Below are 16,368 nucleotides of genomic sequence, written 5' to 3' on the forward strand. Positions count from 1 at the left end.
GAGTCAATGTGTGAGACACACACTGAACCTCTCCAGCCCTTTTCACTATCAGTTATGTCATTTTACAACACTTCACCACAAGCACCGACCTGCACTGAAGGTTTGGATGAAGTTAAATTGTTTAAATGATTTGACCACTTTGACTTCATCAAAACCTTCAGAGAGAGATTTTAAATCTCATGATCAGGAAGGGAGGGGGACTGACGCAGTTATTGGTCGTCTTCTAGGGGAGTCATTGCTTCAGCTGAGGAGGCTGTAAACAATATGAAAACCACACCTGGAAAGGTGACATCTTAATCAGATCAAACAAGAAATGAAAATGGACATATGACTTAAATAAAGTGCAACTAATGCTGTTTTCAAATAAATAAGAACAAACAAGCAGAGATCTCTCGTAAATGCCAGTGATACGGTGCATTACACAAAGCAACGGTAAACACACGTGAAGTAGGCTGTGGCATCATTGTTTCCTAAATGCTCCGTTTTACATGAACACACCGATTCAAAAAATCTGCAAAGCATTTGTAAAATTCTCTGTTCTAGTGACTTTAAACGCTTTAAACCAAAGGCCCAAAAGTAAAGGAAAAAGTTTGTTTTGCAAAATATATGCATGAGTGTATACAGGGTGGCAGAGACGAGCTGCTGCTCAGCTCAGAATGATGCACAAATTCAACTGAGGAAGACGACGTAAAAATAATAATACAAAAATACATTTTTACTCAATTGTCAGTTAATGCTCAAATGTGCTACAACACACCAGACTGGAAAATGACTTGCACCATCATCCACGTTTTTACTGAAGCATAGGCTCATTACTGTCGGCCATTACAAACACAAAAACACAGTCCATCCAACCAACCAACCAACTACCGAACTAACCAACCAACCAACCAACTACTGAACTATTCAACCAACCACCCAACTAACCTAACAACCAGCCAACTATAGATCCAAAGCTTCATCTCTTTGTGTCAAAGGTGCAGGGGGAGGAGCTGTCTAGCGAGGTGGAGCTGTCTTGCGAAGTAGCTCAGCCCACCCCCCACCCCCTTCATGCCACCTGGAAAAGAGGCTTACCTGCATCAGGTTCCCTCCACACAAAAGACCAAAAGGCCATGGTAGCGGTTACATTATAATTTCGGTGGAAGAGGCGGCTGACGAGGAAGTTTGTACTATGGCTGGTCAGGGGATTAGGGAGGTTGAGGGAGGCTGTGCTGCTCTTTCGCTCAGCTGTTAAATGACTCAGAGCAGGCTGTTCTCACATCTGCTGTTTCAGGCTTGGTTTTATCAAGCGCAATGTTATATCCAAAACAATAAAGAACAATACAAAATACAGCTGAGAAATCACAGCAGTTCTCAGCAATTAATACACATCATTTTAATTAAATGGGTTCCTATGAAACAAGAACGGTGCCCTTGAATTGTTTAATAATCTTCACCCTGTTTGTCCTTAATTTAGTCACAAAGTGAAAAATACATTGATTTTGAATTAATGATCTTTAAAGCTCATGGTGAGAGTATTAAATATCAGCATCACATCTTTTGATATTCTGACAGCAGAAAAACACATTGCTAAGGCAGGCGCATGGTATATAGCAGATATATGCAAGTTTCCTTTCCCGCTGACACTACAGGAGTTTGTCTTTCAGTTTCTTCCCCCCGGTGCGTCATTTTCAATGTCACAAATGCACCAAAAACTGAGGCGCTCTATCACCTCGCTATCTTGGCAAAGTAATCAGTTGACCCAGATGTCACATACTGAGCGACTGACTTCAGGCCAGATTTTTGTTGGTCTCTTTCCACTGATTCAGGATAACAAAGTACCAACAATCCACCTGATCACACCTCATTTTAAGACAAACACACCCATGGGTGCTCAGATGGGCACAAGTGCACTTGCTATTTAAACCATGTGGGCGATGGATGGGAAGATGACAACTGTGTTAGAGACACTTTTGTTGCACATGGAACTGCTTTGCTACACATGTAAACAGTCAACACAAATGGTTAAAACAAACTATAATGGAAAAATGTAAAACTGTGATTCCCATTAAAAATGCATCATATAAATATGAAGTAGAGAAGCTTTTTAATTAGGTGCAGTAATTAAAACCTCAGTTTCTCCACCTTTTGAAGAGTTGATCACAGAATATAACCTCATGAACCAGGCAGACCATTGTTTTTACACTACGTGATAATATCATTAACATAATTTTTCTACGACACATGTTCATGGAAACTAGAGTGTCAGTATTTCCTCTGGCCAAGTTTTGAAATGAAACTGAACATCTTTAGTGATGTCTGTGATTGTCTCTGATGCCACAAGCCTTTTGATAATGTCTGGCTCTGTTCAATATATAATTATAATAAATATATATAATTATGTGATTTTGTGTGTCTGGTTACATGTGTGTCTTGTGTCTCTTACAAGAATGATCTACATCTCCTTTCTGTTTCTAGTCTTTGTGCTAAGCTAAGCAGTTGCTCTCGCTAGCTTCATATTTACCAAACATAAGTTGAAGGTTTTCTCATTTAACTCTCAAAAGATGTTCTTAAAATGATTATGTTGAAGGTTATGGAAAGCTAGCAGTTAAGTGGAAAAAAGAAAGAGGGAACAATTACAAATCTGTTGCATTAAAGTCAAAATATCCAACCACTATACCCTGACGAAACTCAGGATAGTGGGACACTGGATATCTTGATATGGTGAAAGAGGGAAGGTGGTGCAGAGAGCTACCATTCAAAGAAGAAATTAAAATAGTGAGAGCATCAATAAAATTCAACCTGTTTAATCACATTCAAAGGGAATTTTTTGTTTTAATGATGGTCGACAAATAAATCTAATTACAGATTAACCACTGTGACTAAGAAGGGAAAATGTATTCAGTTCCCTTTTTAATCTATTAGTTTTAATTTTGGATGAAATGCTTCATCAAATTGTTTGGATTAAAGCCTGAGAGACAAATTTTTTAAAATATCTATGATCCCAGTGGAGGCTTTTAAAAACTGTAAGAATTTATATGAAATAGAAGAAAAAATAAACCTGCAAAAATAAAAACCCACAGAGGAATTGTTCTCGGTAAATTTTGAGCTGTTAATCATTTTAGCAAATGAGGGGTGGCTGATCTTAGCGAGATCTAATTCTGGAGACTGAACCTCTCTCTCCTTCACACTTTCAGCATCACATAACGATGTTAACGCCTCATCGCCTTGACAGGTCAACTCATGCTTTGTACATGACCCCATCTCCTCCTCCCGCTCGCCCCGCCGCAGCCCATGAACTTTGCCACGCCGGCGTCGTTCATTAAGCGCTCGGCACCCGAGCGCTGCCGCCCACAAACCAACACTTAAGCAAAACACATCTCCGAGGGAGAGTGCAATTAATTAGGCTTGTTGTGTGATCTTTGTTCTGGAGCTGCAGATGGAATAAAACCCCTCTTTATTTTTCACACATGCTTAACACAGTATGATGACAAACTTATTTATATATAGAAAAGAAAACAACAAGCACATGCGGGAGAGCAAAGAGCGGCCGCTTTGCATTTCCAGGCTGCTTCATTTTTCACTTCTACTTTGTGGAAGGAAACATAAATATGAAAAGTGACTGTGACCGACAAAGTGAATAATAAAACAGGCAGAGATCGACAGACTCACAGGGACTTCAACATACTTGGCAGCAGCTTTCACCTTTTGGGGGGCAGGAGGGGCAGGAGGAGGAGGAGGAGGAGAAGAAGAAGAAGAATGACACTGAAGTTCAGCTGGGAAGATTTGGTTTCCAGCAAATAACAGGTTGCCTCTGTGAGCGATGAAAGAGACAGCTCGCTGCTCTCTGTTTACAGGCACAAAAACATGGCTACTCACTGTGAAAGACAGGATTGAAGAGAAGAATGTCCCTTCGTCGTATCTCGAGAGCTTGGAGAGAACGCAGTCTAAAACACCGGCAAACTGCGGACAGGGGGGGGGGGGCACACAAAAATGTACTGCCTTCATTTTCCATTTAAAATGAGAATGGTTTTGTCTTGAGTGTAGAGCAGTGACCAATTATTTGGTTTTGGTTGGATCAAGTTCAAGAAATATATTTTTATTCGGAACATGTTGAATAGTCTGTTTGATCATCTTGTATCTAAATGAAAGGACGTTCTTTGAATTATTTTAAAAAAGGCCATAAAGCAAACTGAAAAACTTATACCAATAAAGAAAATACAGATGAAACTAAATGAAATAAGTAAGACCAACATGTAAAGAAAATTAAATTGAATGAATATTTAATGTAACTTACAGTAAAGGTGAACCAGCCAAAATAACCATTACAAAATCATTACAATAATAAATAGAAAAAACAGAATAAAGATCCAGCAAGAGTTAAAGCAAATAAGCTATCCGTCCATGTATTAAAAGAAGAAGAATTGAATCCGAAGAATAAATAACAAAGCTTAAAGCAGTGAGGCTGGACCCAGCCCCCTCCATCTAATATAAAATAACGCTGAAAAGCGTAAAAAGAAAATACAAATCACAACAATTAAAGGGAGAGCGAGAGGATTTGATTGGAGGACCGACAGAGATTTTACCTTTGAGATGAGGGAGGAAATCATTTCTTTGAATGACTCGTCAATCAGGACATCGATTTTGGAGTGGTACTGTTGCTGCAGGGTGGGATGGGGGGGACACAGAGGTGAGGGAGAGACGTATGGACGGGGAGACATTGTGGGAGAGGGGGGGGGCAAGAAGCAATATTTCATTATTTCACAAAATTGATGGGACACAAAGAGTAAAACTGACTCCCTGATATACTGAACAGGATTGTCTGAGCTGTAAAAGAAAAACACACACACACACACCTCATCCGTCCCTCCCTCCCTCCCCCCCAACACAGCGAGGTGTGAAAACCTTCCCATCCGTGTAACGCCGCTGAGTTAAGCAGCTAATAGGACCATTATGCAGCTGAATGACATTCCCGTCTGCGCTGGAAACGCGAAGGAATCTGAAGGATACTTTTTGTGCGTCTCCCTACAATTAGAGCAGCCTTGTATTTCTCTAAAGCACCGGTCCAGCTGCGAGGACCAAAGGCTCACACAAGATTCAATTAATCCGCCATTTCATGTCTCGTTTTACCCCCCCCCCACCACCCAAAAAGAAAAAAAACATATTCATGGCACCTTTTCCCTTGAAGGAAGGAGAGGAAAAAAGGCTGGGGCTGAGCACTGAAAAGCAGCAGCAGCAGGGGAGTTCATCTCTTGGCGACAATGGCCTTTCACTGGCTGTCTAAAGAACACCCAAATTAAAAATTTCAATCAACAAAGCACACAGATCGCTGACAAATTGTGGGTCCAGGGAGGTCACCGCTGCCAGCCCTAATTCTGATTTTTTTTTCTTTTTCCCCCCACAATTCCGCAAAATGGCAGCTCCTTTTCAGCACGCCAAATCTTTCTGGCGAATCTTGAGAGCTTTTCTTTTATTCCTCTTCTTACGTCAATTAACATCGCTGCTTTCGCCTTCTTTTTCTCTACAAAGGCATCAAAAAAAAGCAGAGAGGAGAAGTTGTGCACAGTTAAACCTGAAAAGAACAATTATTGCCTTTAAAAACATTTATCTGTTCATTGAGCTCCAGCCGCCGTCGCTGCTACTTCAGCTCTGTGAAATGTTTTAGATTCTGAACCGGGTCATATTTTCAATACGATCCTGCCACTTTCAATTTAAATTACTTCAGCAACAAAATGGCTGCAGATGAATTAGCATTTTCATTGATTTCAGTTAATCACCCCAATTTAACCAGGGCCTGTAAAAGAGGAATTCGTGAATCCAGCAGGATTAAACTGTCAAGTGCAGATACTTTGCAGGAGATCTGCTAAGCTGGTCAGCTAAACACCCCATGTCACTCTGCACATGAAAAAAAATAAAAGAGAAATAAACAATAAATAAATTTACAAAGAATTTATTAGTGAGGCATCAGAATTGTTGTAAGGTCTGGACCGGGGTCAGACTGACATCTCTTGAAAAACCCCTCAGACTGCTGCTCTCTGGTCAGAGGTCAGGGGGCCCTCATTCACAGCAGCTACTGGCAACTGAACATTGCATCGTCTGAGTCACACTCGTGGTAAATTTGCAGGCCGGCCAAGAGTTGACATTTCCCCCCATTGGCTGTTGCCCTTTCAACTTGACTTGGCTCTAACAGTCTCTGTTGCATGACCAGAGGCATTCAAAGGCAATATTTCTGACTTAGCTCATTTGTCGATAGATCTACTGACTTTCCGGACACTTTTAGCAACTCTTTTTTTCAAACTTTTTGGACAAATCTCAGTTACCTGAGCAGAGAATGAAGTCACACTCACTCTGAGACAGAGTCAAATAGTGTGTTCATATACTGTAAGTGCATGTGCCCGTTACTGTATGCGAGTCCCTGCCTGTCAAACCAGTGGCCCTCCCCATGTGTATAAAGTAAGATGTTTCAGCTTCATTCGGTAATGACATAAACATGATCCCCAAGTGGACGGACGGACAGACGGACGGACGGACAGACACTTCAAGTGTGAGCTGAGCTCTGAAACAACTTTTAAATTCAGACACTGACAGGAGCTTCAAATGGTGCATGGATGATGGTCTGTACAGCAGATTGTGTTTTGATGACTCTCTTGTACACAGTTATTCAGCTGTGCTTCCTGTTGTGTGGTAAGTCAGTGTGTTCCATTGAGGATATTGTGAACACCTTAATGTCAATGCGAAGGAAGGGGGAGGTGTGCCAACAAATATTTGTTTTGCTCCAAGATGCTGGTGCTAGCGGTAATGAATATTGTATACACAACCTTTAACTCATTTATTATTGTCCTCTTCGTTCAGAGATACAGTTTCCAAAAACTAGCTGTGACAGGTGGAAGGTTTCATTCATCCTATGTTTTTGTGCTCCCTTGCTGTAAAACTAACTCCTCTTGTGGGGCAATAAAAACAGACTTTCATGATTTACTTTCTGGTGTTGAAGAATATTTGACCATCCTCACACATTACTGTATATGCCACTATATATTATGTATACAGTGTATATTACACTATATCTGTTCACCATTAAGATAATGGTGCTTGTCAAGTTCCACAGATACTCCCTACTGTTCGCAGTATCCAAGGTCAGGTTATAGATAAAGGGCCAACTAGCAGTGCATTGTAATGTTTACGCTCAGGGACTTTCATATCTGATGCCCCAGATATAGAGGCACCAACTTCAACTCTTTTATTCATACGATTTTGATCAGGAAGTCTTCAGGTCCTTAAAGGCCCCAACACTGCATGTTTTCCAGTTTCTTTGCTCCACCTATTACTGAGTAGCTGGACCAAATGTATTTAATCAATCAAGGTGTTTTTAGGCATAGTAAGGAAAGATGTAAAATATGCAGTGCTAAAGCTCTCCAGGACAACGAGTGCACATCATTACAGCTGGAAAAGGCTCAACTACTTTTTCAAGGACAACCTTAAAATATAGATAACCACTGAAGGATCCTGCAATGTGCTTCGATTTGGATTATAATAATATAGGCACATCTTTTTTTGATGGAGCTCATGTGGAGAAGAGTGACAGGGGAAAAAAAGTGATGAGGCGATGGAGGAGACTTACCCATTGTTTGTCAATCTGGGATTCAAACAATGATGTGCAGGACACATGGACATGAGGGACGGGGAGGACATGGAACAAAGAAAAGAATGCAAACATAGTCAGCCAGTCAGTAGAAAAAGCAATAACATTAAAATCCAGTTCAGGAAAGAGTTCAAGAGGCAAAAACTCAGATGGATACGGAAATACGACGTTTGGCGTTTTTCGGTGTGATTTTTACTTACATTTCCATCATAACTTCATCTAAATCAAAAATCAAACATTTCATCATAAAAGACTTTTAGTCCAACAACAGACACACATTTATTTTGACTTTGACAGAACAGAGTAATTCTCACTTTGCAAAGCTTTAGAGTTATAAAGTCAAACATTATAATGATTTTCCATCTCTGTGGATCTTAATGCATCTTCCACTGTTGGCTTTGAAAACATGTAGAAACTAGCAGAAAGCAGACAAGTCGTAAATATCTTCTCCCTTTGAAAAGTCCCGAGAATGATTCACTCCTTAATCTATAACTCTGATCATTTAATCATCAAGGTTATTCAGTTTCTGGGGGGTGAGGGGGATGAATTGAAGTTCGGCCAGACAGACTGAACAGCTGCTGTGTTTGGAAAGCCAGAATCACTTTGTCCTTCTCAAGTGGTTACAACAAAATGCTCATATAATGTTTTTGTTGCCATCTCCATTTAAGATGTTAAACCTGTTAGTGTATTTTAGTCTGCTGCTGCTGCAGCATCACACAATGAGCAGATGGACAAAAACACTTTCAAAACCTTTGAAACAAAACCTTGCCATGTTTACAGCCATGACCTTGGTAGGGTCAGGTAATTCTGAATTTTGAATGTTCTGGATAGTATTACCTTTGACCCCTAACATCCTGTTGTCTTCATATGATATCAAGGTACGTGTGACGGCCTTAGCAGGTGAAAATCTTTAACTGTGCAATCATAGCTTAGTGACTGTAACGAGGTATAGCAGGTCTGTCGGACTCGGTTCTCCACATGTTAAAGCAGTGTGCATGGGCATGTAGTTAGAGTGACACAACAGTGGAATGAAAGTGTAAAACATTGATTAAAATTGAGCTTATAATTACATGCTTTGCTAACTAGCTTACTACAGGCAGTAATCACTTTTGTATCTAACAACTCATAAAAGGGTCTTAAATATACAACAAGTTCTGGTTTTACGAGACCCGTTTGAAGCCATAAAAGGTCAGAAACGGGAGCTTGTAGACCCTGAAGCTGTATATTCCATCAGTGGTAATGGGAATGTGAACTCTCTGACCAACAAGACCATAAGCGCTGGCTTTGCTGGTGATGAACCAGGATATCTACAGAGACTCTTATGTGGGTTTACCTTAGTTTAGTCCTGTGAAGCCGGGGACATTTTATAATTAAGGACACTGATTTTGCTTGTGTGTACATCCATCCACATATGAATACAAACACAGCAAGTGATGTCATCTACTTCACTATTGCGAGGCGACAAATACACCATGAGGCCTTCATTGTGATCTCTGGTGATTTCAATCAAGTCCGGCATCAAAGCACCCCCGCGAACCTCAAACGATAAGCTTATCGAACATAACTCATATCCGCTAATACAAGCTGTTACTGAAGTAAATTCAGACTGTAAAGATGAACAAAGGTTTTTTTTGGAGAACATGAACATTGATACAGATTGCAAACTAGTATTATGCTAATCATATAAACTAACCATACTCACTGTTGATATCGCACAACATTTTTGTGGCAAAGTCTATTGTAGATATGCATCAGATGTATATATTTTTATAGCTGATTTGTATTTACTTTATTACTACCAACTGAATGTGTCTGTCAACTAATACATCAATAAACTTGTAATTTCAGGACTATAATTACAGAAAAAATCTAAGATCGGAGCATTATAATTTTAACCTGTGTATGTTGCACTATGACCCCACCTCCTTTATTTTCTCTTTCTTTATCGTCATGCTTGTTTGCCTGAAGGGACCTTTGTATCACATAATGAAAAATATTGTAGCAGAAACAGTGTGTATGTGAAAACTGTTCATGTGTATAAAGTTGGTTGGTATAATAGTGTGTCTCTCTGCAGGCATTTATTCAGTATGTGTGAGCAGGAATAAATGGACAGATGGTGCTTTCGAACTGCGGTGGCAGCGGCAGCGGCTCGTGGAAACTGGAGGAGAGGAAGCTGAAGGTTAAGAGAACAGCGAGCTTAGCTCTCTGTCAAGACTGCCGGTGGCCAAGGGTTTTGCTCTCAGCAATGCCAAGGCTGCTGCCTCACACAGGCTTCACGGTCATCCATTTAACAGCTTGTGTCGAGCGTCTGGCCGCTTCAAGTGAACACAAATACACCTGAACTCCCCGTCTGCTGGATGTTCGGAGGGAAACAGTCACGTTTTAGTGGCTGATCTGACAGTCTGACTTGACCTGTTCAGTATGAAGCCTGGAAATAAAAGACGGCTGAGTATTTCTGAAGCTGACAGACCTTCTCTGACGATGAACTGTGAGAAGTGAACTAAAAAATACAAACATCCATCCATCATATGTAATTTTGTCTGGTAGTCAGCCAAGACTACTTTTATCAACATTTTTATTATTAACTTTTATTAACCGCTAGTTCAGTTTATTTTTTTATGAATGAGCTCTAGGTTTCAGGGATCAGGGCCTGGTCAAACCAACATTTAAAGCAGAAAAAAATACCCTTTAATGGAGTCACTGCAATAAGGGGATTAGGGTCAGAGAGTGGAGTTCAGTTTTGGTGCTTGGACATGGAAAGTCGGACGGTCCTAAGCAAAACCCCTTTACCTGCACAGATCACAACTAAGCACAAACACAATTTGCATAATGTGGTTTTCATTCCAGAAATACAATCTAAAAAAAAACAAGCTAATTGTACCTGAGGGATCACGGTTTGTGAAGACCTCGCTGTCAGAAGATAAGCACAGTATAGTTAGACCCGTATATACATCAGCCCAAACGACTGGGTGGAGGTATGGCTGTTCAAAGGGTACAGATGTTAACATATGGTAGGTGGCTCAGTGGAGCTGTATAGATGCTGCAGTTCTGTTGTCCAAAAGGTGACTCGCTCTACTCTGCTGGAGAATCATCTAGCTAACAAGCTTGTTTCCAATTTGAAAACTAGTAACCAGTTAAGCAGCTAATGCATCTATTAAAGTCTCTATATCATATCATAGGATACCATGGCTGGCTAACGCGAGCATACAGTATTTCCAGCTACCTAGCATGTTCAGAGTAAGCATGCCACATATTCGCTCTGCAGCTCGGCCCAAGAGCAAGACCCTATGACTCTCAGCTGTTCTGAGATCATTCAGAAACGGGCTTGCTTGTTTACCAAAGTATTGTATGACTTGTTCAGGTGTGATTTCCAAGTCTCCATCTGGAGATACTTGCAATGTCATCGGTCATGTGACCAACCGTGGGCTTACCTCCTGACCAGTATCCAGCACACAGAGTTTGGAGCACTGCTTCTTGGCGTCCATCAGCACATTGAACATGGTGCAGACTGACAGCGGCACGCGGAAGTCTGTGGACTTACTCGCTTTTTGCATTTTGGCATCAAACGCTGATTTTGTTCTTGAGGGATGAAAAAAAACAAAGAGGTTTTTATGACTTATGTTGCCCAAAATGAGCAGAATTCATATAATTCATGTTTGCCAATGAATACAGCAATTAAAGTTTGATTTGAACATGTAAAAGGTTAGTTTTCTCTCTCAGGTTAGTTAAAAACAGGAAGTTAGTGTGAGGTACAATAATCCAGTGAAAGTGTAAGAAAGATTGAGACAGATCTGAACCCTGAGGTCCAGCTATGGTAACCTCTCCGTCTGACCTCTTGACGCAGGCCTCCATCATGTCGCTGGCCATCAGTTTGAGTCTCTGCTCCAGATGTTTGGCAAACTCTGGCTCTGGCCAATGGAGGTCCAGCACGAACATCTGCAGAGCATCCAGCTTCCAGAACAAATCCTCTGAGGTGGCCGAACCATTACTGCAGAGATGATGGAAGGGGTTATTAACTGTAATGAACAAATACATGTTGACCACCTATGATGTCTATTTGTTCCACTTAAAACATGCGTAGAGTGAGGATCTTAACTTAAATTACATCATGCATAGTTCAGACATTTATTTACTAAGCTCTGCATCCTAAAGGAATACAGACATGACCTGAAGCTTATACAGGTCAAAACTGATTTATTCATTGTCTTTGTTGGAGTACATGCAACACACACAGGGTGAGCATGACACACTCCAATGCTTTGTATTACCGCCATCAAGGTTACCCCCGTCTGTCTGTTTGTTTGTTGCTTGTTTGCTGGATTTTGCAAAAACTACTGGAGAGAACTTGGTGGAAGGACGTGGTACGCCCCCAAAACACATGAATGTGCACTGCCTGACACCTGCTAGATGACTTATCCGTGAATCACTCGCTAACTTCTGACTATCGTCTCTTCTTCAGTGCCGATACTTCCCCAGCTTGTGAAGACTCTGGTCATGAACAGTGAGAGCACAGGCAGGGTGCACGCAGGCAGACAGGCAGGTCAGTTAGTAACAGACAGGTACACCAGCCAATCATTTAATTTGTGTTTACAACACAGACACATGGGTTTCTTGTTACTGTTGTTTGTTTCAGACACTTTAATTCATTTATTGGGCATGAGGATTTCAACAAAAATGTTTAAGTAAAAAAGAATTAAAAGCCATTTAACTCCATACGGAGTTATGTGTCATAAATAAAACTTTTTCATCAAATCATTAATTTAATGTACACATTGTGGAGGTGGGATAAATCATCTGTCTGCAGAAAACTGATTTCCAGAGAAGGATGGAAGGAAGGGAATATATCTAAAAAAACTCATGGGCTGTTTTGAAAAATGAACTTAGCATGCACATGTTAAAGCACATAAGTGCTTTGAAGGACCAGTGGTCAGAAAACAAATTAGTGTCTCGCCCTCAGAAAAGACTTGTGTGTTGAAGCCTTATAGTGGTTCTTCAACAGGTTTTGGTGGTTTCTGATGCAGGGCTGAGTGTATTCAGTCAGTAAACACAGCACGAGAGTGAGACAGATGGACATCTCCCCGCCTTCTCCTCTGCGCACAGGTTTCACAGCAACACATGGTAACGCTCTCCGCCACCGACATCCAAGTGTACAGCGCCCAGCTAGAATGACAGCCCAGGAGGATGGAGGTGGATGAGGAGGGGTGGTGGTGGTGGAGGGGTTAAAACAAGTGCCACTCACTCCCTCACTTTTCTCACTTTGCCTTTAAAAGACTGTTACCTTAACAAGTGGCGCTCAGGAATAAACGCTTTGGGCTGAGTCCGCAGTGCAATTAAACGCTCTGTGGCAATCCCCCTCATGTCTAATTAGTGGTGCTCTTCTCTGAGCGCGCTCCGTCCTGCTCCCTGGGGAGTGGGACGATCCCACTCGCCCGTCTGTGCTCACTAATGAAGTGCCAGCTTTTTTTTCTCTCGCTCTCTTTTTATTGGATTGAGGAGGGCCAAATGAAGTGAGGTAGAAGAACAGTGTGGTCCGTGTTGTGGGAAAGGCTGGGGGAGTCGGAATGAGGAGTCTTTTTAAGAAAGACACCCTCAATCAGCCTCAAGAGACGCACCCCCCCCTCCCACCACCACATCCCCCAACATGGCCACCAACACTGACAGCTCAGCTGCACAATCTCGCTGTAAAATAGATATGAAAACACTGATGTCTTTCTAGAAATCAAGAACAAGCAGGTGAATTCAGATCCAACGATCTTTCTGATAATCACAGCTCATCGAGATTATAATATGAAAAAATAAATAAGAACATGACCACCCAAAGACATTCAGTTTAGTATCACAGAAAACAATCATGTTGGTGAGGCTGAAACCAGAGAATGTTTGGGAGTTTTGTCTCAGTGATATTATTACACCAGGACTGTACTCATTCAACCAGCTGCAAATGACTGTTGTATACCCATAATGCTCCATGCCTTTTAATTATTGTTCCTATTGTTAATTATTTATATTATTTATTATTGCACAAACGTTCTTATCACAGCCTATCTGGCAAAGATGAAAATAAGCCATTCTGCTAACTATGAATGTTGATTAAAGGACAATGTCCCTTTTCAAATAGAGAAGAATTATAAAAAAATAAGACTTGAATAAAACTGCATGAAATGTGATTAATTTAATATTAATAGGAATATGAATATTAGTAGTATTAAGAAATAAAGAAAACAATACATATCTCCTGTCTCATGGCCACAGCTAACAGATAAATCTTGCACCAAAATCAATGTTTCCATACAAAGATAAATCTACACGAGCTAGTGACTGTCTGAGGTTTCTGTGTTAAAAGGGTTTTTCTCAGCCGTGTCGAGGGTTAAGGGCAGAGGATGTTGCACCTTGTACATATTTAAGCCCAATGAGGCAAATTGTGATTGACTCTACAAATAAAATTCAATTTGACTGAGTTTAGTGAATTCTGACATAAATGTGCTCCACTGACACGTAGCTCAGAGCAGTTGCCCAGTAGCAAGCCGCCCAGTGTTGAACATTCGGAGATCAGGGAGGACCCAGAATGGAAACAGACATTGAAGCGTATTAGCAGTGATGCACCATTTTAATTATTTAACCACCTCCTCTACAAGATTGAAAACTGTGATAGGAGTCAATGATACAAATAAATCTTTTGAAATTTCAGAAAATTGTAGTCCCATACTGACCACGCTGAAGAGCTGCTAATCTGCATAGGTTAAATGGATGATTTAACATGTAGCAGAGGTGAAGACAACTGAAAGAAAAGCAGCAACATTTAGCAAAAACATTTGCTGAAATAGAAATTCTGACTAGTTGTGTCAGCACTTACATACTTGCTTTTATTGATCTGTGGTTTCTTGACAACTACAATATAGTTACTTGAGAATAAGGAAAAATCATCTTGGTAACCAGTGTGTTTTAGAGTGGATTGATTTATTACTGCCTAAAAGTCACACTTAAGCTTTGTGACTGACTGATGAGCTGGTTGAGCTGAAATCTCATTTTTACGGACATTCATCTAAGATTTTGGTTTTAACCCTGCTTGATGTGAAAATTCCTCTTTTTTTTTGGCATCAAAATTTTTGTTGCAAAACTTTGATATATTTGAGTTTGTGGACATACAAGTCCTCCATGTGTTAACCTCCTGTTGTTACTGGCAAGCAAACACAACCTGCATTTCGTCATGTTTTGATACTGTGGCACATTTTGAAGGAGAAGAGGAAAGGGCAGGTTTTTATTAAATAAAACTTTCTAACGTGAAAACACAGAACATTTCTCAACTTACAAGATGTCAGGTAGATTTATTCCTTGCAAGCTGTAACACAAAATTGAGGTGATGTATTATTATTACACTGAGATTCTTGACATTGTCATATGCACATTGCACAGCACAAAATCTTCACAGACGAACACAAACCTCCCTCACGTGCTGAGTCTGGCTTATTCAGACAGAATAATGTTTCACTCAGAGATACCTGCACAGTTTTTGAGGGTATTAGAAATTAATTTGACAATTATCCGTTCTGACTAGAGGAATTACAGAACATAATAAATTCTAGGGAAGAAGACTCTAACAAACATGCAGGTTAACAGAAGCAGAGCTGCTTCAGGACAGACCGGGGACAGTCTAGGCTAGAGGTCTTCACCCATACCTGACCCTAAAAACAAAAATACCAGACCTGAACTGATCCAGGTCTGATTTTCACACTTAAATTCTGATTCAGGTCTGACCTTTGGCCTTTGTAAAATGACTTGCCCCTGTAGGACTTCAACAGTTAAACATGCGCGACAAAAGATGAACGTGGTGAATATGATGCTTGCAGTAAGTGCAGCAGCACAACATGACACACCTATGCATAAGCCCTGTAAGACAAGGTATGCTCACCAGAATGTTAAAATAATGTTTTAGAATGGAAGTATTTTGATGCCATGCTAATGTGTTAGCATAGCCCCCATAAGTATGTTTAACCCACAGTCCAAAGACATGCAGCTTAGGTAACTGGTCCCTTAAACTGCCCGCAGGTGAATATGAGCATCAAGAGTGTATGCTATTTCCTAATCACAGCAGAGAAAAGGATAAACGGTGGATGGATGGATGGACGGATGGATGGACCAGTAAGTGAGGAGAATGGCCTGGTGTGTCATCATTTTTGTGAAGTATTTGGTTGAAAGACATATGAACCACTATGTCCAGAAGGTCACAGACCATGAGCTCCACTCTGCCTTCAAACTAACTGGAGATAGATCAGTAAACACAGATGCGGATCCTGAGTCTGTTTTGGTTCAGGTCTGGGTCTTTTTCTTGTTGATGGATCCATTTGGTTAATTACTGTTGTGCTAACCTCTCAAACTGTGTAAAGCCCTCTAGTCCAGACCACAGTGGAGCCTTGTACATACGTGTTTTCACACAGCGGTCCCATCCAGGCCGGTGCTGAGAAACTGGGCATCTGAGGCAGCGTTAGTGGAAGGCTGGGCACTTTGGGAAGAGGAACGCTCGCTAAATTGTTTGTTAATGACCTGTCAGTGGCGAGGGCGATCGATTGCAGAGCAGGAAAACGTTAAAAGAATAAAAGAGAAAGAGAAGAAGTAGTGAGAGAGAACAGTTTTTCATAGTACGCATGCACGCACGCACACACACACACACACACAGAACAATGAAAACATATAATAGTAGCCACTTGATTTGAATAGCAAAAACACAATAAAAGACAGAAAAATCAATGCTG

General features: G+C 40.8%; 1 protein-coding gene across 7 annotated transcripts in view; it reads right to left on the minus strand.

Annotated features, from left to right (window-relative positions):
* cadps2 (Ca++-dependent secretion activator 2) overlaps positions 1–16,368 on the minus strand; it is a 178,411-nt gene that overhangs the window by 17,998 nt on the left and 144,045 nt on the right. Inside the window, exons 20-27 of one of the 7 annotated variants that reach the window (XM_020079010.2) lie at positions 16,040–16,159; positions 14,928–14,957; positions 11,451–11,606; positions 11,050–11,197; positions 7,598–7,612; positions 4,566–4,640; positions 3,859–3,942; positions 3,652–3,684 (exon numbers count right to left, since the gene is read on the minus strand). In XM_020079010.2, coding sequence (XP_019934569.1) covers positions 3,652–3,684; positions 3,859–3,942; positions 4,566–4,640; positions 7,598–7,612; positions 11,050–11,197; positions 11,451–11,606; positions 14,928–14,957; positions 16,040–16,159 — 661 coding nt within the window. The remainder of the gene's footprint in view (positions 1–3,651; positions 3,685–3,858; positions 3,943–4,565; positions 4,641–7,597; positions 7,613–11,049; positions 11,198–11,450; positions 11,607–14,927; positions 14,958–16,039; positions 16,160–16,368) is intronic. The other 6 variants (XM_020079011.2, XM_069528523.1, XM_069528524.1 and 3 more) reach the window with 6 other exon arrangements.

Source organism: Paralichthys olivaceus, chromosome 7 (genome assembly GCF_024713975.1).
Source record: "Paralichthys olivaceus isolate ysfri-2021 chromosome 7, ASM2471397v2, whole genome shotgun sequence".
Classification (NCBI taxonomy): Eukaryota; Metazoa; Chordata; class Actinopteri; order Pleuronectiformes; family Paralichthyidae; genus Paralichthys; species Paralichthys olivaceus.